The sequence below is a fragment of the Sitophilus oryzae genome, unplaced genomic scaffold, assembly GCF_002938485.1.
Source record: "Sitophilus oryzae breed Bouriz unplaced genomic scaffold, Soryzae_2.0 scaffold_1060_pilon_pilon, whole genome shotgun sequence".
NCBI lineage: Eukaryota > Metazoa > Arthropoda > Insecta > Coleoptera > Curculionidae > Sitophilus > Sitophilus oryzae.
The window spans coordinates 211,392-236,952 of record NW_022145683.1 but is presented as its reverse complement, the minus strand read 5'-3'; the positions used below and the strand labels follow the sequence as shown (position 1 = coordinate 236,952).

Sequence of the window (25,561 nt, the reverse complement as noted above, 5' to 3'; positions counted from 1 at the left end):
GAGTTTGGCGCAATCGCAGTTCAATCGATATCCGGGTGAAATAGACTTATGCAGTACTAATATGGAGCTGGGTTATGTGGTCTTTCTCTTACGTCACAGAAACTGCACACGGGGTTAAATAGGGAACCCTGAGTATATTTTAGTATATGTATATGTTGTTGGCTATGCGGGCTCAAGTTATCCCAGCTAATTTCCTAATATCATGGTCCCATCTCAGACTTGGTCTTCCTCTAAGTCTCTTGATTCCTCGTGGATACCATGCTGTAATTTTTGTGGTCCATCTGTTGTCCGACCTTCTGGCCAAGTGTTCTGCCCATTGCCACTTGAGGGATCTGATTCTTGGATTTGATTGAGTGAAGGCCATCTATTACTTGGGTCTTTTGTCGTATCCACTCTATTCTTTTACGGTTTCTCTTGGGTATTCCCAGCATATTTCGTTTCATTGAGCGTTGTGCAACCTGCAGTTTCTTTATAATGTCCATTTTAAGTGTCCAGGTTTCGCATGCATAGGTCATGACTGGTAGTACACATTGGTCGAATGTTTTCTCCTTTAGATAAAGTGGCATTCTAGATTTTAATATGACTAAGTTTCTTCCATAAGTACTCCATGCTAACTTAATTTTGTTCTATTATTTCTGGTAATAGAGATCCCGAGCTGTGTATTAGTTGCCCCAAATATACAGGGTGGCCCATCGAAAACGTTGCGCAAGGCATAACGGCCAAGGTAATATTTTTTTCAGAAAATTCAAAAACACGTCAATTTTGTTTGTGAGGGGGACAACTTTTGCCTCAAAAATGATTGTAAAATCTTCAACCCTCTAAGCGGGGGTGTCATCCCCCAATTTTTTTTAAATGAGAAGGGGAGTCAAGTGGTACCGCAATGAAAAGGGCTTTCTATTCTTTATACTTTCCCGTTTCGTTTTTGAAAATCGGTCGAGTCATTGAGAAATTATGAAGGATTGAAATTTAAAAAGTTTATTTAAACATTTATCAGAGTAATTGATAAGTATAAATTCCTTCGACCAATTTGCTGTTTTTTCTTATTATTTCTAGATGTTTACGCATTTTTTCACTTGGTCAAGTTTTTCACTTTTTCAAGGTTGAACGATCAGGTGCGGTAGTTGCTAGATAGCTGTTCTTTGACTTATGCGTTGAAGTTCTTCTCAATATCGTTAAACTTTTTAACAATTATGGTGTACTCACTTGCAGAAAAAGTGGAAATAATCGAACTTTATTTTAAAAATAATGAATGTGGCAATCGGTTTGTTCAGATGATCAATGAACGCCATCCTGACAAACACCTTTATGGCAAAATTGTTCGCGAGTTAGTAACAAAATTTCGCGAAACTGGTTCCGTTATGAATAAAAAAGAGGCAGAGGGAAAATCCTGTAGTAAATAAAGCTATGGAGGTATTCGTATTGGGTTAAGTTGCCATAGATAGTACGCTGAGTACAAGAAAATTAGCTAATAAGACCGGCGTGAATAGTACAAGCGTCCAAAGGATATTAAAAAAACACAAGTTCCACCCGTACAAAATTCAGTTGGTACAAGTACTCAACGAAGACGTTTTAAAATAAAGTAAAATAAAGTTTATTTTTAAAATAAAGTTTGATTATTTCCACTTTTTCTGCAAGTTGAGAAGAACTTCAACGCAAAAGTCACAGAATAGCTATCTAGCAACTACCGCACCTGATCGTTCAACCTTGTGGCAAGTGAAAAAATGCGTAAACATCTAGAAATAATAAGAAAAAACGATCAAATTGGTCGAAGGAATTTATCCTTATCATTTACTCTGATAAATGTTTAAATAAACTTTTCAAATTTCAATCCTTCATATTTTTTCAATGACTCAACCGATTTTCAAAAACAAAGCGGGAAAGTATAGAGAATAGAATCCCTTTTCATTGCGGTACCACTTGACCCCCCTTCCCATTTGAAAAAAAATTGGGGATGACACCCCCGCTTAGAGGGATGAAGATTTTGCAATCATTTTTGGGGCAAAAGTTGTCCCCCTCACAAACAAAATTGACGTGTTTTTGGATTTTTTGAAAAAAAAATACCCTAGCCGTTATGCCTTGCGGAACGTTATCGATGTACCACCCTGTATATATTCTTCTACTATTCCCAGTGTTGTGTTATTTACTAGAATGTCTTTTCTGTCTACCAGTTCGTTGTACATTACTTTAGTTTTTGCTAAATTAATTTTGAGACCTACTTTTGCTGGCTGTGTTTAGTTCGTTAATTTGTGCTTGTAGTTCTTCAGGACTATTGGCAATTAGGACTATGTCATCAGCGAATCTTAGATAGTTGAGATATTCCCCTTTTATTTTTAATCCTTTGTTGTTCCAGTTGGCGGAAGATTCCTTCTAGTGTTGCTGTAAACATCTTTGAGGATATTGCGTCTACCTGTCCTACTTCTTTGCTGGGAGCATAGTTGGGAACTCTGGGGTTGTTTTATATATCAATATTCTTGCTTTGCATTCCTTGTATATATTGGCGGGAGTTTATATAAATATAAATAAATATCTTTATTTCTTACAGAATTTAGTATATTTTGTCCCATTTTAAAACGACACAAATGTGACATTTATTAATCTTGCCGTATATTTGTATTAACGCTGTTGGTAGGAACTTTATTTGTTGCAAGTTTACTATTGTATTAAATGACCTGTTTATAAATTGACGGTGTTGTAGTCAATCGAGTTCAGTTTTTTGTCAAAAAAAAAACACCTTTCACACGAATTCGGCACATGTCTGAGTACGTTTCTATTAAAAAAGGCTGAAGAAACACGACAAACGTTACTTCCACCTAAAAGTGAATCCATTTACCAAAAGGAATATAAAAAATACCTTCACAGAAAAATATTATAGTCTATGAAACTGTTCTCTTGCAAATTTATTATATGTGACATTAATGTTGTAAATATATTATTAGAGTAGTTTTTTTTTCACAATAAGGGGCCGTCCTCTGCCAGAAACACTGCGACCTGTGAGGCCTATTGTGTTTGTCCCCTTTCTATATCTGCACCCATTCTCCTATCCCTGTGCCCTGCACTAACTTATGCAGGTCCTTGATAGGATGGGGGCATAGTTCCTCCGGTTCTAGCCTAGCTTTCCCAAATAAAAAGTGTCGCTTGCGATCCAGAGCCTCGCAGTGACATATTATGTGCTCCGCTGTTTCAGGATCTTTATCGCAGAGTCTGCAGCAAAAACTTCCTTGATACAGGTTGAGCTTGTTCAGGTAACATTTGACAGCCATGTGTCCTGTCAAGAGGCCTGTTGTAATCCGCAATTTATTCCTGCTAAGCATTAGCAGTTCTTTTGCCGTTTTAGAGCTAGGTCCTTGGATATATTAGAGTAGTTAGATGCAAAATCTATTGTATTTCATGGTTGTTTCCTATAAAAGGTAGAGGGAATTATGGAATCTTAATTCCCGTTAATATTGTTCCAAGGGATTTATGACTCTATTTTATGGTTAGGGCGTAACCAAAACGATATAAGCTTATATTAATTCAGTAGGAAATAAAATCAATAAACTTACTGCCATCCAAAAGCTGAGGCTTCAGGCGACGAGGGTGACTTGTCATCAATCAAATTGAACGATTCCACGCTCTTTTCTACGTCGTTGAAGAAATCAGTGGCTTCCGAGGCTATTTCCGCGCCGGACTCGTGTTTGATAGGCGACTCTATGTCGCTGGTGTTGAGTAGAGGCGGTAGGTGGATCGTGTAGAGCAGTTTCAGTCTTTGAGCGGGTTCAGATGTGGAGGTGAGGCCTAGAGAGGCCGCTAGTTCTCTGAAATTGAGGTAGCCATCCCTGTTGCAATCCATAAGCTGGAAAAAAATCCATTAAAGCGCTAGTTTATTTTTTTGTTATAGCGAGTTATGCATCGATTCAGGACGTATTTTAATTAGGACAAAATTTTTCTTTTACAAATATGACCATTCCTATAAGCGGCTCTTCTACTTACGTTAAATATTCTAGCAGCTAAAGACTCTGCGGTCTCTCCTTTACCCCATGGCGACAACGCCACGAAAAGTATTTTAAAATAATCGAAATCCACTTTATAAACTTCATAGGGTTGCAAAGAAGGGTCGTGTTTATCTGAAATGTGTTTTTTCTGCCTTATAGTTTCTTCCCTAACCAAACCCAGCAAATCCTTTAAAAAATCACCTCAAATTAGTCGCTTTTTAACAAAAAAGGAAATTAATAAAACGTTGGCGTACACCAAGGACTATATATATTCTAAAGGACTGTTCAATATACCACTGTGAAATAAGAAGATGCGCAACTTTATGGGCGATGTCGCGACACAAAAGAGGTCCGAGATGTAACTGATGTTACCGTCAGGGTGTCCGAAATTTAGTTTAGCTCTGCGTCGCGTTGCTGCGCGCTGATAGTCGTTTACAGCGCAGCGGATAAAGAATACTGTACCGTATTTCTGCTTTCAGTCGAGAGTGGGTGGTTGCCGGAGACAGTGTTGCCCGAACTACGGATTAATCCGTAGATTTACGGATTTTTGGTAGAGTACGTTAAAAGAACGGCGTCGAATTGGCTTGGAAAAGAATATCGCTGTTATTTCATATGTAAAATATTATGGTAAATGTCAATAATCGTCATTTCCAAGTCAACTAAATGACTTTTTTCGATAATACGAAATATTCAGTACCTATAAAAGAATTTTTATTTTTGTTGTTTATTCTATATGTTTAACACGAATAAATTTTCAATACATAAACGCGGATTTTTCAAGCTATTTTCGTCAAACGTATTACCGATATTAGACATTTTAATATAGCAACACTGGCGCTTTGAGTTCCACACCGTCTTAGATATGCCTTCGTTGGCCGAATTAAAGGAAATGAGTGTTTTATGCGTTGGCCGCAGAACGAGTCGTGGCTCCACCGTAGAGCACTTGAGACGTAAGGGGAAGATATTATTCTTTACCTGTAGTTCTGGCTGTGTGAAGTAACCGTCACCTATAACGCATCTTATCACATTTCTTTCACAAGTGTCTTCTAAATCTTGTACCACTCGTAATCTGTGCTTTAATCTTAACCTTTCTATCTGGCCGGTGGTCAAAGTGCCGTATTTTCTATAAGATTCGTATACAAGAACCTGTATAGATACAGTCTAAAATATTAGTAAGATTGTTAGGAATCATTTTTTTTACAATGACATACTAATATTTAAGATGATTCTTGTACCTATTCTAAGAAAAAAAATCAATATTAATGTATGTCTTACGCATCTTAACTTTTGAGACACTTTTGAGCAACATTTTGTAAAATAACAAGGTTTTTCCATAATAATTCTGACGTTATTTCAGATATCTTTATGAATCTTGATACACGCCTTCTATGTACCAAAATACCTTTTTTGATGTACAAACAATTTTATTTATTTCAACTAGCGGCTAGAAAAAATGGTACGCCACTGACTTCTCTAAAAATAAAAATTATTTTCAAAATCTTCATTCATTTCTAAACAATTTTCATCTCTTGAGTTTTTTCGTCCGATGCATGGTTTTTGTTTATAAAAATTAAAATTATTTTACTTCAGAGTCAAATCGCCGAAAATCTGACGCGATAACTGTTGTGTGTAAATCGTTTCTGCATTGGCAGGATGGAAATTAAAAGATACAATTTCCTTTGTACACCAGCAAATTCATTTTTATGCGCAGAAGACGTGTATCAAATTTCATTAAGATAATTAATAGTATTAGAGTTATACCGAAAAAAAGTTCATTCATATGACTTTTTTAATACAATAGGTCCAAGAATAACCCCATTAAATATTATATTGCCATTAGGGAGCACCCTGTATAAGCGGTGTATCAACAATCTTGTAATAATGGTAAAACTGTGGTACATTTGAACTAATTCACAAATTTAAAATAATAAAATGTCTGATTACCCTTTTTTGCTCATCGTAGCTTTTATTCCTAATAGCTCCTCTACCTTCATCGTTGAATATACCCATAAGATAATCAGCTAAAATTTGCATAGCTTCCCCTAAAAATTATATTATTTTGGGATTTTGGGATTTACTCAAGCGCGGCAGAATAACATAAGGGGAGAAACCTTGCCTCCTCTTAAGTACCCCCACTGTACATGAACCTTTTATACTAAGGGCTGGCAAAAGTTAGTCTTGGGTCGAGATTTCTGTATGTAAGAAGAATACAATGCGTTTATAATGTACTGAACAAAGAGAGGACCGTAAACACGTTGCCAAACGTATGAAATAAACCATGAAACTGTGCACATCGCTAAGAGACGTGGAAGGGGATATAGCAGATTGGTCGCAGTTGACCGGTCGACCCAAGACCCAATCAATACCTGTCAGTGCTTAAAGTTCTAGGGAAAGGTGTATGTCATGCGTTCAGCTTCACGATTTAATTACGTTTCGTGACACTTGATTTGTTTATTTATTAACGAGTCGTTGTAATTTTCCCTATAGCTTGAATTTTTTTAAGTGCAAGCTAGAAACACTTGCATTTTTGGCAAAAATAAGTGGAATTGAGTGGGTGTTCGATAGTGGTCGCGCTATTAGAACTCTGAATTCAAAAATCAATATCTCGAAATCTATTAGAAATAATAGATTGTAGTTTTTTCAATAACTTTGTTAATATTTCTGCTGTATTTTCTTTTTAGACAGTATGTCTTAATTTATCAATTTATCTTTATCAATAAAAAAATTACACGACTGCTGAAAATTGCTATGCTCTAAAAGTAAATGGATGGATTGTTTACAATTTTTTAATGGAAAAAACAACTTTATCGAATTTTTCTTATGTAAACATATTGTAAAATATCCGATCTTGAAAATAAAAAAAAGTTTCAATATCTAAAGTGGTTGAGTTATGGCCTGTTATGTGTTAAAAAGTTGAGTTTTTAAATTATCGCTATTACTGACGTTTTCTCGTTATAAAAAAATGACACCTTAACGATATCCTTATAATTCCATTTCAGATGCTCAGAAACATGTCTAATGATTTTATCTAGTTATCTCTTGAAAAAAAAGTCTTTTAAAAATAAGCGGTTTGCGATCGTGATTTTACTTTACTTGATAGGGAAGGGCGTATCGCCAACGCCGCAACAGCACACCGTCGCGCGTCGCGTCGGTCGGTCGCATTTCTCTCACTCCGACTTAATAAGATCCCTATGCGATTTACTTCCACACATGTAAATTCCGACCCAAATCTGACAGTTACCAGCACGGTATAGGGTCGTGCGTGTAGGGTAGCCAATCAGAGTAGTCAAAAAATTATCGTTATAGAAAAACTCGCGTCAGATTAAAGGAAGGCGATTTAATTATTTTACATACAGGAATGTGTGCATTTAAATAATCTGACGATTTAGGCTAAGAACATAGTGGAGCGACGAGGATAGCGGCGAGCCAGCAGCGCGACATCGCGTCCAAAAACCTGTGAAGACAAGTACGTGTGAACATAGTAAAGCGATCTGCTCGAGCAGTTAGATCTAGCGGCGAGATCGATTCAAATAATTTTGTTTTCGTCGCTCTGTCGCGCTGTAGAAAATGATGGATTCCCAAAAATTAATAGATTTAGTATTTGTAAGAGAGATTTTATAGGATCAGAAAGATAGTAATCACCGTAACAGGTACTTTTTAGATAAGTTATGGGATGAAGTGACAACAAATTTTCGTAAAGGTTATAAAACTTGCCACATTCTCTCCGGTTTTTGAAAATATCATATACACTACATCTTCTGGTTTGTTGGTTTCGAATAAACCAAATGTTTGCGACACTACTGTCCAGAATTGTAGCCACTGGTAACATTTTAAATAATCAATAAGCAAATGAAAACAATAAATTTGCAAGTACCTCGCTATTATTCTTAGCCTTATTACGCGTGACATAAGGAAATGGGAGAGTCACAAAGTTGTAAAAAAATGTCACCTGGACTTTCTCGTGCGTGGTTATTATTTTTATTTTGAAGGAAATAATTCAAGAGTCACGAGAATAACATAATCTGCCGATTTCCAGAAACCGAAGGAGCTAAAATTATCAATAAAGTCTGGTGTTGAGAACTATGCATTTCTAAAAATTTTTAGAAAGTTTTGGTTGCGTCTCTCAAGCGTTTTGGTTGCGTCTAAATCGCCACTATTTTGAATAGGATCTTCATTAGGGTTCACTTAACATCCCTTTTCAATATCTGACGCGCTTGAATAATTTTTTCCCATTTTCTACCCTTTCGAATGGCCAAGGACGCTTAGTTACTCTTTGACGAACTATCAACTCTTACCTTCATCTCTACATTGCAGAAGTTTCTCTTGATTCCATTCTAAGAGCATTAAAGCTACTTGAAAAATAACTTTGGCACCGTCATAGAAAAAACAATCCATAACGTTTACTGCCGACTCGTAGGGCATTACACAAAGGAAAATGGTTAAAAACCACGACAAAGAGATCATATTAATCATTCCTAGAATACAAATTAATCTTTAATAGATGGAGTGGAAATCATCATTCCAAACAACGCGGTAAATACAGGGTAAAAACTATAAAACAATTGTATGATTTCATTTTTTGCATGCAAATATGAGTTCAATAAGGTATTTATTTGAATACAGCGTGTGCTACCATAGAGGTTTTCCTATAATTTGATAAAAGTACGTCTACTTTGAAAATGATTTAGTAGTTTTTAACAGTTTGTTGTTATAGATACTCTTAATGACTTATGGAATTTTACCTGCGCTTACAGCTTTGTTTGGAAAGGGTTTTAAACATTGGCCACGAATATGAGAGACTTAGACCGCATAGATAAACGGACAAAATTGGAAAGTGCCCATAAGGACAATGTAAATACTACCGTATGATCGAAAAAAAAACGGCGTCCAGTTGGCTAGGAAATGACGATCGATGACATTTCCCATATAATTTTACATATAAAATGACAGCGATCTTCATTTCATAGCCATCGTTGACGCCGTTTTTATTCGATCATACGGTATTTGGCGCTATTCTTGCAACGGTCGCGACCCAAAGCTTTTGATAATTTCGGAGCAGTTAGGCTTTTTCCGAAATTATGTCGCCAAATATTATTTATTCAAATTTATTATTATTTTCTTTTAATTTTTTAAATAAAGTACAGTGTGTTGCATACAAGAAACTTTATTTTATATACGGACATGTATGTGAAATACCTATGAAACATTGGAAACCGACGTTATGCCACGATCCACGATGGTTTTTGCAGTTCACAATTCACAACACAATTTTTTAGATTTTAATGCAACTTTTTCAGTTATCACGGATTTGAGTTAGTAAAATTTAAATTAAACTCACAAGATAGCAATAATTACTTTGAGAATGGACGCTTTAAACACTTTTCGGTATTTTTTCAAATGAGGGCGGTTTAAACTTTGAAAGATTTTATAATTTTTGAAGATTCTGACTGACAAGAGAAAATTCTTTCTGTTATTGTTTGGCGGTTGTTCTTAGCAACCACTACAGCAGTGCCAGATCGCGTAGAACGGTCGCGACCCAAAACAATTATATATTTTGACGGTCTTTCCAATCTAAATTTATTTCCCTTATCTATGTTGGACAGTCTATTAAAATGTCAAATTATACAGGGTGTCAAAAAATAGTGTATCTAACTTCGGTGGGTGATCCTACAGATAAAAATAAAATAAATGTTCCTTTATTCCTAAAACCGTTCATCATATCAAACTAAATGAAGAGCACCGTAAAAAAGTCTTAGCTTTTTATGTCATTTGTTAAAATTACTGTATCTATAAGGATAAAAAAAGTACGAAAAGTAATACTCCCTACCCTAATGTAAAGTACCCTTTCAGGGCTGTTACGGAATTTTACACTATCGCCATTCGCTCTGGCAAAATGCGTGTAAGAGTACCAAATTTCAAGAAAAATGGTTTACCATTGTTCTTAAAAATGGACAAAATATATTATTTTTACTCACCCTTTCGAGGGTTGTGACTTCTTCGGAAAGCATTTTAGGGCATATAGGTTCATAGGAACTTTTTGTTTTATTTTTATCTGTAGAAAACGTAGTTGTATACACTATTTTTTTTGACACCCTGTATAAATAAAAATTTATCCAAACCTAATTGTAGTAATTTATCATGTAGCGTAGGCAAATGCTCTAAAGTTAATTCGTCTAAGATTCCTTGATCTACCACAGCTCCAACTACACGTTGATTATAGTAATCTGGTAGTAAATTTTCGCATAAAGTTACAAGTAACCAAAACGCCTCTTCCTCGTTACAATAAATCAGTAGGACGGATGCTACAAGAAATTACGTAAAAATTATTATAACAGCTAAAATTTTGATATTTTAAAACCGTGTAAAAATAAATTTTAAACTGTTTTAAACACTCACCAACTATGTTCATGGCTTGGCAGTAACCTATACTAGGATTGTGCAGAGCGTAGGCACAAAGAACTCTTCTTAAAGCGTCGATACCTAAAGTGTTTTGGAATGCGGGATGTTCTGGTAATGATCTATAACAAAACCAATAAAAATTGTATGACAATCGAATGATGTCACAGTAAGCGTAGACTGTGATAAGCGTACACTGAATACAATATAAAAATAATTAATATTTCTATTTAAAGTTTGTTGTAAGGTAATGCTGTGGGCAAGCATTCTATTAACAATACGTACAAACTACGTACCTGTGAAGATCTCTTTCTATTTCTTCATTCGCAGTTGATTGTTGTAGCAGTGCTTTATCAACCAGAGATCTATAGTAACCAGGATGGGCAGCTTTTAAATTTAACGCTCCTAAAACAAGGAAAAAATTGTACGAAGACTGATTATGATATTTTTACTTATCCACGAAATATATTTGATTTTTTAAAGATTCTTTTATGTTTACAGTGTAATTTTCGTAACTTTGCATAGAGTATATAACTTAGCCAGCACACGAACTCATTAAACAAGTTGCAACAGAGACACCATAGACAACTGTTAAGAATCAAATACCACCAAATACCTCCATGTCTCATATCGGTCCTTGAAAAACCTAGCTGCGAGAGCGCTGAAGTCATGATTACTAAATCCAGCTTAAGATGGCCCGGTCACGTATGCAGGATGCAAAAAAAACGCCTATTGAAATCTCTCCTTTACGGTGAGCTTGTAGAAGGTACAAAGATATTTTCCATGAAAACTTAAAGGGGATAAGCATATAGAATCAGTAGGAGGAAGCAGCGCACAATAGAACGCAATGGAGAAGAATTGTAAACTCCGTTAACAACGACAACCAAAGAGTAAAGAGGCAACAAAGTAATGAGATTTTTGAATGTCCGGACTGCGGAAGAGAGATAACATCATGTATCATTATATTTTCAGTCACAGAAAAGCTCATGAAAGAAAACGCCTTACGTAACCATCTTCTGAAGCGTGTCAAATACTCGTCAGCGAGTAATGGCAGTAAATGAGTAAGCATAACGGAAAATGTTCACAAATCCCTGTAGAAGAAAATCATAAATATTCCAGGACAAAATTATTTTAAATTTTCGCCTAATTTAGTATTTTTGTATCTCTCATAACTCAAAAATGAATTCATACAAATTATTCAAAATGAACAATTTACTTTGTTTAAGGAGTTCCTTTAAAAACTTTCAATAATTTTTTCTATAAAATAAATTGGGGAAAACTTATTCATTATTTTTAAAATTTACATGGGTTTTCTTATGTCCAGGTCGACGATGCAACACACTGTATGCTAGCCTTATAGGAGTATTAACTATATGCTGTCATGTAGCCTGTAGTAGGACACACCATAACGAGTTTTAACTCATAAATCTCAGCTTTTTACCTGAAAAAGACATCCAGATCTGCATCCGCAAATGGTCGGGGATACCTTCCAGCACCAATTTGGCTACTTCCGTCGTTCGGTACATCCACACTCCTCTTCCGTAGGTGTTAAAGTGTTCTTCCCACTCCCTGGCACGTTGTTGTTGCCTCTTGTTCACCTCGGGTATCGGACTCAGTGGAAAAATGTTCATCAAAGCCTGTTGAGGCTTCCACTCTGGTTCTAGGTCAACCAGCGATCCTTTCGATCTGTTTGAGCCAGAAAACCTACACCAATAAATCAATTAAAACGGTAATTGCGATATACGGGGTGTCCTATTTTCGTGTATTTAATGGGGTTTCTCGTTTAAGAGTAGAGATACAAGGGATGCGGTTTTCACTCAACTGAGTTCCGTAGAGTTTTTCACGTGGAATCCGGCGACGTAACTAGTTTTTTTTTGCTGAGAGCTGTCATTTTCACAGTCTTCGTCAAATATGACTCAATTTTTTTTTTAGTGGAATACCCAGTATATAATAATTGTTTTTATTATATTTGCCTTGTTATGAGCTTTCTAAAAATATAATGTACTTTATACCTAATTTCATAAATAGTCAAAATGCATTATTTAACTTTTTAGAGATAATTTTGCTTTCTATCTTACTAAACTGCCCTAAAAATGAACTTGTGTAGCTTTTAGATAACACGCTGTCAATCAGAGTTATTGATATTTTTGATGCACTTGTGCAAAAACTCTACACAGATAAACTAGCGTGCAATAGCTAATAACCAAAATTTGACATAGAATATTATTATATTAATGGGCTACATTTAAAAAAAAACATAAGTTCCGGTCATATTTCATGAATGACATCTCTCAAACTTTATGAGACTCAGTGTTTATCTTTTCGATAAGTTATAAGACAACCAAGATATGAAGGGGGTAGAAAAATGCAACATTTTAAAATTCGCCCTGTTTTTCAGGAACCAAAGCTAGGACAAATATGTGCAGAGTGTCGCAAAAAAGTAGCACAGCAATGTGAAAACCGCATGTTTTTACCTCTACTCATAAACAAGAAATCCTGCAAACACAGGAAAATGGGACACCCTGTACATCAAATTCTACCAACCGCTCAACTTACGTCGTCATTTCTTGAGTTTTGGCTAGGAGCTCGGACAACTTTTCAACGACAAAATCCCTGTCCAGTATTTGTGCAAATATAAAATTAGTCTTGTTCAACACATCCCTGGTTGTCACTATTATCGCCTTATCCAGCGCCTGATTGGAAACGTTCGTTTCTATTTTTTCAGCGCTGACAACATCGCGTAATGGAATTACCACACTAACTTGTGCTTTGATCTGTTTAAAAAAATGTACAAAATATATTAGAATTCACTGGTTCAATCTTAAGTAATAACAGGTACCTATTGTAACTGTTGTAATCAACGACTAAAGAATGCAAGGACGCGTAACGCGCATATACGAGCTGAAGAAAAATTTGCGATGGAAAATTATAGGACGCCATTTTTTTAATGTCACCAAAAGAATATACAAGGGACAATTTTAGCGATTTTTAATAGTTAGTTGTGTGTAGTGACCTTTGTATAAACTTTATTACAATGGTGATTTGTTCAGATTTCAAGTGTAAAAGCCACATCGAGAAGAAAGAACTAGGAATTACGTTTCTATGTATATAGGTTGGTCCGAACTGTATTCCGGAAACTTCGGCGGTATATTCTGCAGATAAAAATAAGTAAAAAAGTATGTCCTAAAATGGCTTAGTTTCGGAGATAGAGGGTGTAAAATTTCATTTCTATTTCGATTTTTTCCAAATTATTTATGAGGTAATATAAATATTTGGATGAAAAATGGTGTCTGGGAGTTTTTTGACATGAGAAATTTGATTTTGATGTCAATTGCTGTCCTCCATTGGCGAATTTCAAGTTCCAGAGCTTTACGCCCTGGGCTGCTCGAGAACGGTTCTGAAAGGAGCTCTGCGCGATAGCATGGTGCCTCCATATGGCGCGGAATAGTTCTGAACTTTAATGACTCAACTGAATGGAGCGAGAGTATCGCGTTCTTGAACAGTTCAGAGCTGTACAACTGCGTGAATGGAGGACAGTAAATGTGTCTCCTACTGGTAGAAGGCGTTTTGTAAGTTAAAAATTGAATAACCCATTTTACTATACAAAATAAAATTAAATTAAATTTACGGACGCCCTCTAACGGCTGATCTTCTACTTACCCTACTGTCAAAGCAAACATAGTTTTGAGACAAAAATAACCGCCCAGCCACAAATTTTTTATTGTACGGTGTTAACAAGGTGCAATCAATGGATCCATCCAATTTCTCACTTGCTGGAAGCCTAAACATCAGCCTGTAGGCCTCGGACTGTGCCCTAGCATCCAAATCTCTTTTCAAAAACGATGCCTTCTTAGGAACGTTCTTGCTAAAAAATAAATGTTCTTTGTATTTCGACCAAAATATGATCAACAAATTTATAGGTTGTCCTCTCATATGTTATCCCACATGATACAGTTAACGCAACTTAAAATTTGAACCGCCATTTCTTGCATAAAGACCCCGTTTTTTGTGTTTCAATTAAAATTAGTAAGTTTAAAAAATCTACAAAAAGATTTGGTAACCTATACAGTTATGACAGCGCATACCGTTGCATAACATCGATGATTGATTACATACAAAGACTATATTTTTTATGATTTAATTACAAATGTACAGTTTTCAGATGTTTCCCTATACTTGTATTTACTTGCCAAATTTCATAGTTCTAGATTAATAGAAAATACCCTATAAATTTTGATTCCCTTGAGAGTGAAAGATACTTTTTTGCGGCATAAACGGTCGTATCTTTTTTTTACGTTAACTTAGATATTTTATTTTTTCACAGCTTCAAGGAACTGTAGACCTGAGTATAAAGCCGCGTCCAAGCTAACCGAACAAAATGTCCGCGAACATATATAATTAAACAGATATTAAGTGAGAATTGTGAGATAGGTAGATTTACAAATAATAAAGCCAACAAGTACAGGTAGCCTAGGCTTATTAAGGAGCGCGGAGCGCCGCACAGTGGGGCAGCGAGCCCGAAAAGATACCGAAAAATCTAATTTTATTTCATATCTAATAAAACTGCTTCTAAATGCTTTCTTAAGTCGTAAAATATTATTTTGTCAAAAGATTTAAAAGATTTTAATATAGCACGAGACATCAGCCGAGGTATGTCATAAGCTAATGCATTTTATACAAGAAATAATAAATTTATTTAACTTTTAAACGTTTTAAAGTCCTTAAAGCCCTAACCCAAGCTTATTAGTAAAGTGAAAAGTAACGTATAAAGTAATCTATTGCAAACTAAATAATAATAAACATGTAAAAATCTTCTTCAATGTTTCTAGGGCGAAACTTAACGTCTGATATTAAAAAGTACCTTAAATTAAAAAATAATATCCTAACCTAACGAGTCTTTTGAAATCTGAGATATTGTTTTCATGTGCGATTCCTTGATAATATGTGCCCAAATAAAACTTACAAAGCAAATAGAAACCTGCCCATACAGTAGATAGACTAACAGACATACATACATACTTTATCCAGCCAAAAAACTGTGCTAATTATTGTCAGAATCGGAATCAGTTTCTTTATTTAGTGCGTTATAACTAAAATCTGGGGGTAACAGCATGGACAAAGCTTCGTTAGAAAAATGTTTCTTTGATAATTTAGGCGGTTTCCTCAATCCAGTAATCAGTGGGTCTGATGATAAGAGCAGTCTTTTCAAAACATCTTCGTTATTTGCTTTTCGGGATGTTTTTCTCGCGAACTTTGATCGATATTGTTTTAGGTCTTTATTTCGGCTTTCGGCCGCTTCTTCTGATAACTGACCAACCGGAACAAGGCCACTCTTAATTATATCCGCTCCATGTAATAAAATTAAGTGTACTGTAGGTGTCATGCAGTACCATGAAAATTTTTCTGTTAAGAGCCTTGCTGTTTCTAGAGCATAATTTCTGAAGTTTTCAATATTGATACTATGGTAGCTAGAAATCACCTCCAAAATAACACTGAATCTTTTTATTACATCGATATCAATTCGTGTGATCTTGCAGGTAATTTCCGCATTTTCGAAGAAACATCTAGCCGTGTTTCCGTCATTACTACTGCCATAGCCTTGTTTTGGTTGGTCTATGATTAAACCAAGATGTGACTTGAATTCCTGTTGAATCCTTTTCTTATTTTCGGCAATTAGTAATTTTTCGTCCTGACTTCTGGATCTCCAAACTTTTACCGGTAATTTATACGCAAGACTCAAAAAAAACTCAAAACAGCGAATACGAGCGTGTAAAACTGGAAGTGAAAAATTATATAAAGTTGAGTCACATTTCTTTGCAAGTATCAAGTTTAAATCATTAAAGTCTTTTTGGGTATATTGGCAAATGTAACACCTTTGAGTGCTTTTGTTGTTGGTTAACGCATTTCTCACCTTTCCATCAATCATAGCTAACAACAAGATGAATCGCACATATAAAACAAATTCTCGGATTTCAAAAGTCAACCCATCGATATTTTTTAATTCAGTTTCTATACGGCTCTGTTCTTGTTTGCACACTTCTGTTGATTCGCGCACAAACTGAATCCTGATTGGTCGGCAGTAGCGCGGAGATGATGGAGATAGATTTTGCCAAATTATTTTGTGAGGGTCTTCCGATTCAGGATTTCCAAGAACCAGTTTAAGTGGAACCAGCCAGGTAACGAAAGCACTCGAATCAGAGTCCTCAAGGTTATCAAATTTTAGTTTGTAATTTTGTTGGCCAGAAGTGCCATCAAACCCCCATTTACATACAAGAAACGCATTTTTAAGTTCTTCTGGACCAAACCTATCTAAGACGTCTTCTTGAAGAGTAATAATTCTTTCCGTTGTGTGCTTTAGTAGAGATTCAAGTGAAACTTCTGCGGAAGTGGATGTTACATTAATGGTATTTGGATAGCATGAATTTTTCGCTTTTTGTACTACTTTGTACGAAGGAAATTTAAGTTTATCTTTTTCTCTAATAAGATTATATTGACTTCTTGACAAGCCCGCTTCTACAAGAACCGAAAGTGCCTCATTTGGTGACAATTGGATGATGTGATTTTCCTTTGTTTTTTTCAAGGCGTTTAGGTACTGTGATGCCATAGTCGGATTTGACGATATTTCTCTTATTAACTTAGATGCTTCTAGATGTCCGGCTTTTCTAAGCTCCATTTGGGCAGCATAGCATATTGCTTCAACTGTGTTTTCATTGCGTATATTTGTAGTTTTTTGACGCTTGGTACTTTCAGAGCATTCTTGAAAACTTGTTTTCGGACGTCCTATTTTTGGAATAACAAATTTCGGAAAAACCATTTTGATATCAAGCCAATCCCTGTTTGTTCGAATGAACATTTTTTCATTTCTACCTGACTTCTGCCATTTTTGTCTGTAGGAGAACATAAATTTTGATATTCTCATAGCAATATTGGGAAATCTGTCTGCTGGGCAATTTGTAATTTGTTTTATGTGTTCCTTTAAAAACTGGCATTGTCGATCTATTTTGGATGATGAGCATTCTTTGGTTTTTTTCCACAAATCACTGTGGCTTATTTCAATAGTTAAAACTAAAAAAAAAAAAAATTGGTCAAGTGCGAGTAGGACTCGCGCACGAAGGATTCCGTACCATTCATTATCTATACATTAGACACTATATTATTATAAACTTTTTTTCCGATTTAACTGAAATTTTGAATGCGCGTATAACTAATTTAAAAAAAAAATTAAGAAACACATTACTAAAAATTGTATTAATCAATAATAAATATGTAAAAAGTAAAAATAAATATGTAAAAATATGTAAAAATTAAAAAAAAAGATTAAAAAAGTTTCCATGACTAGGATTCGAACCTACGGCTCCAACGTCATAGCAGCGTAAAGTCCTAACGCTTTAAACCACGCGGCCACCGAGGACTTGAAAGATCCTATGTAAAATTCTTACTTAAAAGATAATGTTTAGTGGAAGTACTTTTTTATTTATAAACATTTATTTAATTCTGTTTTTAGTATTTGTTCTTATAGCGGCAACATAGATACATTACCTGTAAAAATTTCAACTGTCTAGCTATAACGGTTCATAAGATAGACCTTTGTGACAGACGGACGGACAGCGAAGTCTTAGTAATAGGGCTCCCGTTTTTATACCCTTTGGGTAGGGAACCCTAAAAATGATATGTAAAAATTATATGGCAAAATAATATGTTATGCTGGGTCCTTTGTGACAGACGGACGGACAGCGAAGTCTTAGTAATAGGGTTCCCGTTTTTATACCCTTTGGGCAGGGAACCCTAAAAATGATATGTAAAAATTATATGGCAAAATAATATGTTATGCTGGGTCCTATTTCTATGTATTCAAATTTCAAATTTATAATTTTCTAGTTAATCAGCACAAAACAGCAGTAAGTTTTAGTACCAAATTAAAGGTAAGAGCTTGTATATTAAGAATTAATTAAAGTGCTTGGGGAATACAAAGGTATCATTAACTTTTTGGACCGATAAATCAACAACTTTAAATTGTTTTGCAACATTTGTTCACTTTTAACTGTAACCTAATTATTTCGCTCAAGCTAAAAACGTATCCAAAAACATTTTCTATAGAAATAATCTACACTTACCGGAGTTAGTGTTAGCCATTTAAATTTTAATTTTATTATATTTCGTTATAAAGAAATACCACTTTGAAATTGAGCAATATTTTCATTAAAAAATATTAATTATTACGTTTGGATTATTGTCAACTTTGACAAGCTGCAGCAGGTGTCCTACTGGAGATGCTGATCCATGGCTGGCATGATCAAATAAAGAGAAGAATTTTGCATAGTTTACGAGTATTTTTTTTGCTTAAATCTCATATTTCAATTTTCGACTTTCCGGTAACATTTATGGGTCTAGGCCCCTCTGTGCGCCGAATAGCTAGCTTGTACGCCAGAGCGTGCGTCTGCCTATGCTAGAGCGCGCGCGTTCTTTTTCCGACGGGTGTCGGTACATCAAAAGGAGCGAACGGCGTGCATTTCGGCAGACACTTGGAAGGGTCTCATTTAATTTCGGGCGACCATCTGTGATTTTTATTTTTTACCGAGTATTCGACAATGGGAGACGCAGTTATTAACTGGAATCGTGAAAAACATTTACAACTAATTTGTTTACACAAAGAAAAGATTTTATAATTTTAATTTTATTGTGGGTTGAGTGTGAATAGCTATGTAGCTAGACTTCGTCCATATAAGTTCATTTTTGTTAATAAAGACCTTTATGATTATTTTTATTAAAAACCGGAATTATTATGGGATTCTGAAATTGAAAATTACTACTTAATAGGAAGTTTGACACCGGAAATAAAATTTTACCATTACATTTTTAGAAATAAATATACCGGGTGTTTCTGAAAAGTGGTTCACTTCTATAACTTTTTTAATTTTTTAGATAAAAAACGAGATTTGGTATGTAGGACATAAATCAGGATTGATCGACGTTTTCATTTATCTTCGGTCTCTACCTATTTCACCGGAAATGACAACAACTTTTGATTTAAATGGTACCCGTATTTTTTTACCGTATATAATAGAAAATGACATTCTAAATAGAATGATATAGGTCAACTTTTGACATTTTCAATTAAAAAATGGCCATAAATAAACGTAACGACAATTTTACTCCAAATACCAAGTATGTATAGTATACGCCACCAATGTTTGGGAGTGATTTATCGGTCTCTACCATGTGAACTAATCTATTCAAGGTCACATAAAACTTAATTTCAGTGCCGTGGTGTTTCAAATGATTATAATAATCAAACGCACAAAAACGAATCAATCAAAGAAACGCGATATAGTATCGTCTTTGTCAATCACGCAACATTTTAGAATAAGTAGGAGGAGCGCAGGCAGATGATTAGACCGGGCCTTTAAAAACCTACGTCTGCGGTAAAAATTTACGTTTTAATTGTAAAAATGATAGCGCGCGTGTCGATTCTAACTTCATCAAGCGATGAATCACTCCCAAACATTCGTGGCGTTTACTATAGTACCAAATTATTCGTAAAAAATGCTTTTTCCAAATATGCTGAGCCAGTGTCGTACCATTTGACAAATTTGAGTTATCATTAAAAATACGATTTGGGCATCTTTTAAGCCACCACGAAAGGATACAAAAAAAATTACACGATCAAATATAGGTTTCTAAAGTTCTTTGATTACAAATTAATAGTTTTAACTCAGTCTTGGCACTCTAGAATGAAATTTAAAATGCTATTTTTATTTAATTGGGAATGTCTAAAATTGACGTATGGTATGTCATTCTATTCAGAATGTAATTTTTCTACGAAATAAAGTATAAGTACTTAGGATACAATCTAAAAATCCAAAGTTGTAGTCATTTCCGGTGAAACAGGAAGCGACCAAAGGTAATTGAATACGTCAATCAATCCCGATTTATGTCATATACTAACAAACCAAATTTCATTGTATTATATGAAAAAATAAAAAAAATAAAAAAGGAAAGCCCCTTTTGAGAAACACCTGGTAGAATCGGCTGAAAATGAATACAGGTCTTAAAAATACACTATAACGAATAATCTACCAAAAGACCCCTGTAACCCTCCGCCTGCCTAATATTGATTCTTCAACGACAAAAGTTCTTAAACTGTTTACCGGTTAATTTATTTAATAAAATGCTTGCACTGTAGTTTTCTCAGCTTTGCATCAATTTTGTTTTGCTACAGAGTTTCTTTTTTTTTGCAAGCATCAGCCAATACAATAAAAGCAGCTGCCGCAATTTTGACCTTATCATCCATATTTATTTTTTCAACTCACATTAAGCCGGGCACTCGAAAAAACAGCGATTGCCTAAACGCATCCTAGATCTATAGAGTAAACTGGTTGTCGCATTCTTCCCCGCATCTCAGTCCTCGGGACCGATGTGATGGGCTGTGCCGTCGTTTACGACCTGCTGCTACGAGTATATAGTGCTAATTATATATATTCGCGAACGTTTTGTTCGCTTAGCTTGGACGCGGCTTAATGTTTTAATTTCAACTCAATACCTCCACGCGCTCCCGAGATAAAAGGTCTTGACAAACGGACGGACATACATCAAAGTGATCCTAAAAGGGTTCCGTTCTTTTCTTTTGAGAACCCTAAGAAATAAAAATTACCTTAATTTATTTAACAGTTCCTTATCTTCCCTATAACTCTTCTTTCCGTCTATTAGTCTAAAAAGTTAAATATTTAAGTAAACACTCTATTTAGTTTAAAAAACGTTTACTTTTTCACAGCTAAATCGACCAACTGTTCCATAAGAGTAAAAGTCTCGTTTTTCCTCAGAAACATACTGAAATGATATTCCTTCTCTCTGGTTGTGATTTTTATTGAATCAGGAAACAGTATACTGTTTTTTTGGCTTAATTCTGTAATTTCAGACCACCTATAACATATATGTTAGCAATGAAGAAGGATCCTGCAATACTGCGTTGGGCATATGTAGCCCCTATAATAAAAATTTTTGAAATTTTGCTTAAGTGCAAGCCTAAAATGTGTACTAGGATAATTTCAAGAAAATATTTTAACTTGGGGTGGCTCAAAAAAGTCTTAATATAATGGAATATTTTTTTAAATAGAATATCCTGTATATTATTGCATTTTGGCTTCCTTCTTAATCACTTTACATAATTCTAACTTATTATTAAATAATAATTATTTAATAAATATTTTGATAGTTTCAGAGATATTTATAAATAAATAAAAAAAATATATTTTCAACATTTTAAAAAAAAATATATTCAAAATATAAGATGTGTCCCGAAATCAAAACTATGCTAGGTACTATAGTTGGTCTGTACTTACTTTATTATGAATATCGCAATCTTAAATCATACAGGGTGTTCAAAATTACATGCAAACATTCTAAAATATACATGTTTTTATAATTTTTCTTGTTTTTATTTTAAATGAAATTTCCTGTATATATATATATTTTTTATTAGATGGAGAATTAAAAAATGAATACATTTTGTATTTTTTTTTATTTAAAGTACTTTAAAATTTTAACGGTATCGCAGATATTCGCGGTATTATATTTCATACACTGGTTTTCTCACGACTTCGTCCGCATAAAATTAGAATTTTATTAATATAAAGTGTAATATTTATTATAGCAGGTAATACCGTACGATCGAATAAAAACGGCGCCAGCGATGGCTATGAAATGACGATCGATGACATTTCCCATATAATTTTACATATAAAATGACAGCGATCTTCATTTCACAGCCATCGCTAACGCCGTTTTTATTCGATCATACGGTATTTGAAAGTAACTATTTATGTGTCTAGTTGTAATTGACAGTCACAGTCAAATTATATATTCTGTCACTTTCGGATGTCGTCTATCCTAAAAATGACAGAAAACACAATTTATCTGTGAATTAAAATGACAGAAACAACTATTCACTGTCGACATCTTCCCTGATTTCTGGAACAGACTATGGGTGGCTTTGAAAAAAATGTACTGTTGAAAAAGCCATACGTAATATATCGTATATCTGCGAAACCGTTAAAAAACAAAAAAATAGCATATAGGACAGGGTATTACCCTGGTAGGTATAACAAAAACGAAGTAAAATTGTTTTATATTTTAGGAAGTTTCACGTAGAATTAGAATTTAGAATTACAATTTTGACCACTCTGTATAATACTTTAAAATAACGTTACTTACATAATTTTAAATTGAATACAGACCAACATTAGTAAATGTAAATACCTACATACATACATATGATTTGATTTCTGAACATTTCTGGTTTTATTAATCATTTTTTTTAAAGGCTAAAAAATATATATTTTTTTATTTATTTATTAATACCTTTGAAACTATGAATCATATTTAATATCTTAGGATTATGTAAAGTGATTAATAGTGCCAATGAAACAAATAGTGCAATAATAGGTGACGATTCATTTTAGGGCTGTCGCGAGGATTGCATTTAAAATAAAAATTTTGCTACCAAAACAAAGTAAAAGACATTTGTGAAAGACCTAGGTGAGGGATATTCGGTTTCTTAAAACAGTTTTTATAAAATAAATAACACAAATGGGTACTATTTTTGACGCGGAGGTGGCGGATTAATGTCGGGTGTTCGATATTTACAATGACTAAAGAATCCAAGGACAAATAACACCCGAGAGCAAATTATGACGATGTCACCAAACAGTGCCGTGGCACATATTTTTCTTAACCTAGCTGTTTGAAGCAATATTTATATTTTTTGATAATTGTTTTGACTACGCCTATGGTGTATCATCCTAATTAATTACGAAAAACGTATTAAAATGTTAACAAAAGGTACAAAACTAGTATCGACGTATAGCACATATCAAGTACATATAGATGTTAATTGAAATTGAAGAATAATTATCGAATTCGATAAGAAAACGCTAAAAAGTTGGAGTGGACTGTTTATTTACCTATGAAATGTAACTCCTGGCTCTTTCTTATCGCTGCTGCTTTTACACTTGAAAGCTGAATAACTAATCACCATTGTAATAAAGTTTATACAAAGTTTACTACACACAAACTATTAAAAATCGCTATTGTCGCTGGTGACCAAATGATGACTCATTGTTTGCCACCAAAACAACAAAAAAAAAGGTCACAAATTCTGCTGCAGTCCGTATAGGGGCGTTACATGTCCTTATATTCTTTAGTCATTGGATATTTACGTTCCGATTGACGGATGGCGTCTTGTTGCTCTAACGCGCATGCTCATACCGGGAACATAGACGCTTTTAAATTAACGCTACGCTTGTACAGGTTTTATTTATTTAGAGTTGTTGGTAACAGCGATCAAAATACGCCGTAGGCAGAATATCCACTTTATTTTATAGAAAATTTGTTAATTTTGACAGCCCTAAAGTGAAACGGACCCCAATAATATACAGGGTAAACCATTTTAAAAAAATCGTCCCAATCCACTCATACTTTTATGACCCAACCACACTCTCAAATCACCCTGTAGAAGTTAAAATATTTTCGTGAAAGGCATCCTAGTACATCCTTTAGGTTTGCACTTTAACAAAATTTACTTAATAAACTAGTAGATACATACCTTATACAGACTGTTGTATCTGTTCCTAAAATAAATGCGTAAAAACAACAATAATTTATTGAGAGGTACATCCATCCTTGCCTAGGAAGCTTGCCTTTCCAGTAACTAAAAACCGAATGTGTTTAACATTAATTTCATGATACATCATATTATATCCTACATGTTGATTACCACTCATTCTGATAATATAGTATAATATTTATACAAATAACAAAAACTATTTTTCACTTACCTACATGAATAGTAATTGACCAGTTTTTCATCTTTCTGTAAACCAAACAACCTTTGAAATTTATCACAAGTCACCTTAAAAGATTTTGAATCTTCATCTAAAAAGTAAACAAGCATATTAAACTTTATTATATAGATTATTTCCCCAAAAACTGTCTTAGTTTATGTTTAATCTCATAATTACCTTCTACATTATCAATTTCCTGATTTGCTGCAATCACAGACTCTATTTTACATGTGACAAATTCAGTTATATCTTCATCATTCTCAAATGAATGAAGTGTATAACTTACATTAGCGAATAACCATTCCCAGTCTTTTAAAATTTCATGCCTTGTCATTGCACATGCAACCACTATTAGAAGAAAAAATTACTTATAGGAGTATATTTAGAAAACTGTTTAACGTTGCTTACACAGATATACTTCCGAATTAGGTGTTTGATGCAATATTCTGTAAGGAGCGGGCTTAGTATCGAATATGCTATCTAAAGTGCCTACAATAAGAGATGATAGACCTTTAACTGTTCCATGTCCTTTTCTATGTTGTAAAACAAAGTAGATGGAACTCTCTTCAGTCTCCCTTTAAATACAATAATGACCTCTATTGATTAATACTAAAAAGCATCTCTAACTAAAGAAAAAACTTACCAAAATGCGTTTGCTATAAGAACTTCTTCAGGTTTAACAAACATATTTCTGTATCATCAAAATACCTTGTTTTGAAAACGTCAATCCTTCATTATTAATAAACAGCGGAATAACAGCTGCAATTCACAAATTTAAAATATGAAAACTTTTGTCCTATTTAATAATTTGATAACACAGTGGACAGAAGATAAGAAGATTCGCTTATCTCCTGCGATTCCGATATAAAGTGAAAACTATTTTGATTCTACAATCTACAAATAACCACAGAGAATTAATTACATTTAAAAAGGTCAATGACGTTATCAGCTGATTTTGACCATATTTTGACAAATGTCGTAAGACCATAGATAATAAGATAATGTTAAAGGGTCAAGAACAGAAATATAGAACAGGGGTTGCCCCGCCGGAACCAGAGTTTGGAAGTAGTTAATTAAGACGTAATCAGGGTTCGGAAGTAGTTAATTAAGACGTAATTTACCTGATTAACTACGTGTAATTTTTCTTCAAAAACATATCTTTTCCCGTTCATTAAATAAATTTATTAAAAAATATTGAGATTTTTGGAAAAATGGCACATTTTTGAAGTGATATAATTTAAACCCCAATAACTTCTAAACTGTGCTGATCTGATACCACGGCTGATACCATGTCCTGATCTGATTCTGATACGTATAGAGTTAAAAATTGCTACCGTTTTTTTTGCCGTTTTTATT

At 34.2% G+C, this 25,561-nt stretch overlaps 1 protein-coding gene across 1 annotated transcript in view; it reads right to left on the bottom strand.

Moving 5' to 3' along the window:
- LOC115877292 (TBC1 domain family member 9) overlaps positions 1-25,120 on the bottom strand; it is a 36,985-nt gene extending 11,865 nt beyond the window's left edge. Inside the window, exons 1-18 of the mRNA XM_030893429.1 lie at positions 24,849-25,120; positions 24,614-24,780; positions 24,383-24,553; positions 24,200-24,296; positions 23,968-24,072; positions 21,129-21,287; positions 21,019-21,075; positions 14,028-14,232; positions 12,924-13,141; positions 11,809-12,071; positions 10,664-10,772; positions 10,368-10,489; positions 10,091-10,273; positions 8,267-8,446; positions 5,916-6,013; positions 4,947-5,132; positions 3,970-4,158; positions 3,543-3,832 (exon numbers count right to left, since the gene is read on the bottom strand). Of these exons, the coding sequence (XP_030749289.1) occupies positions 3,543-3,832; positions 3,970-4,158; positions 4,947-5,132; positions 5,916-6,013; positions 8,267-8,446; positions 10,091-10,273; positions 10,368-10,489; positions 10,664-10,772; positions 11,809-12,071; positions 12,924-13,141; positions 14,028-14,232; positions 21,019-21,075; positions 21,129-21,287; positions 23,968-24,072; positions 24,200-24,296; positions 24,383-24,553; positions 24,614-24,780; positions 24,849-24,892 (2,843 nt within the window). The 5' untranslated portion in view covers positions 24,893-25,120. The remainder of the gene's footprint in view (positions 1-3,542; positions 3,833-3,969; positions 4,159-4,946; positions 5,133-5,915; positions 6,014-8,266; positions 8,447-10,090; positions 10,274-10,367; positions 10,490-10,663; positions 10,773-11,808; positions 12,072-12,923; positions 13,142-14,027; positions 14,233-21,018; positions 21,076-21,128; positions 21,288-23,967; positions 24,073-24,199; positions 24,297-24,382; positions 24,554-24,613; positions 24,781-24,848) is intronic.
- Positions 25,121-25,561: the final 441 nt, after the last annotated feature.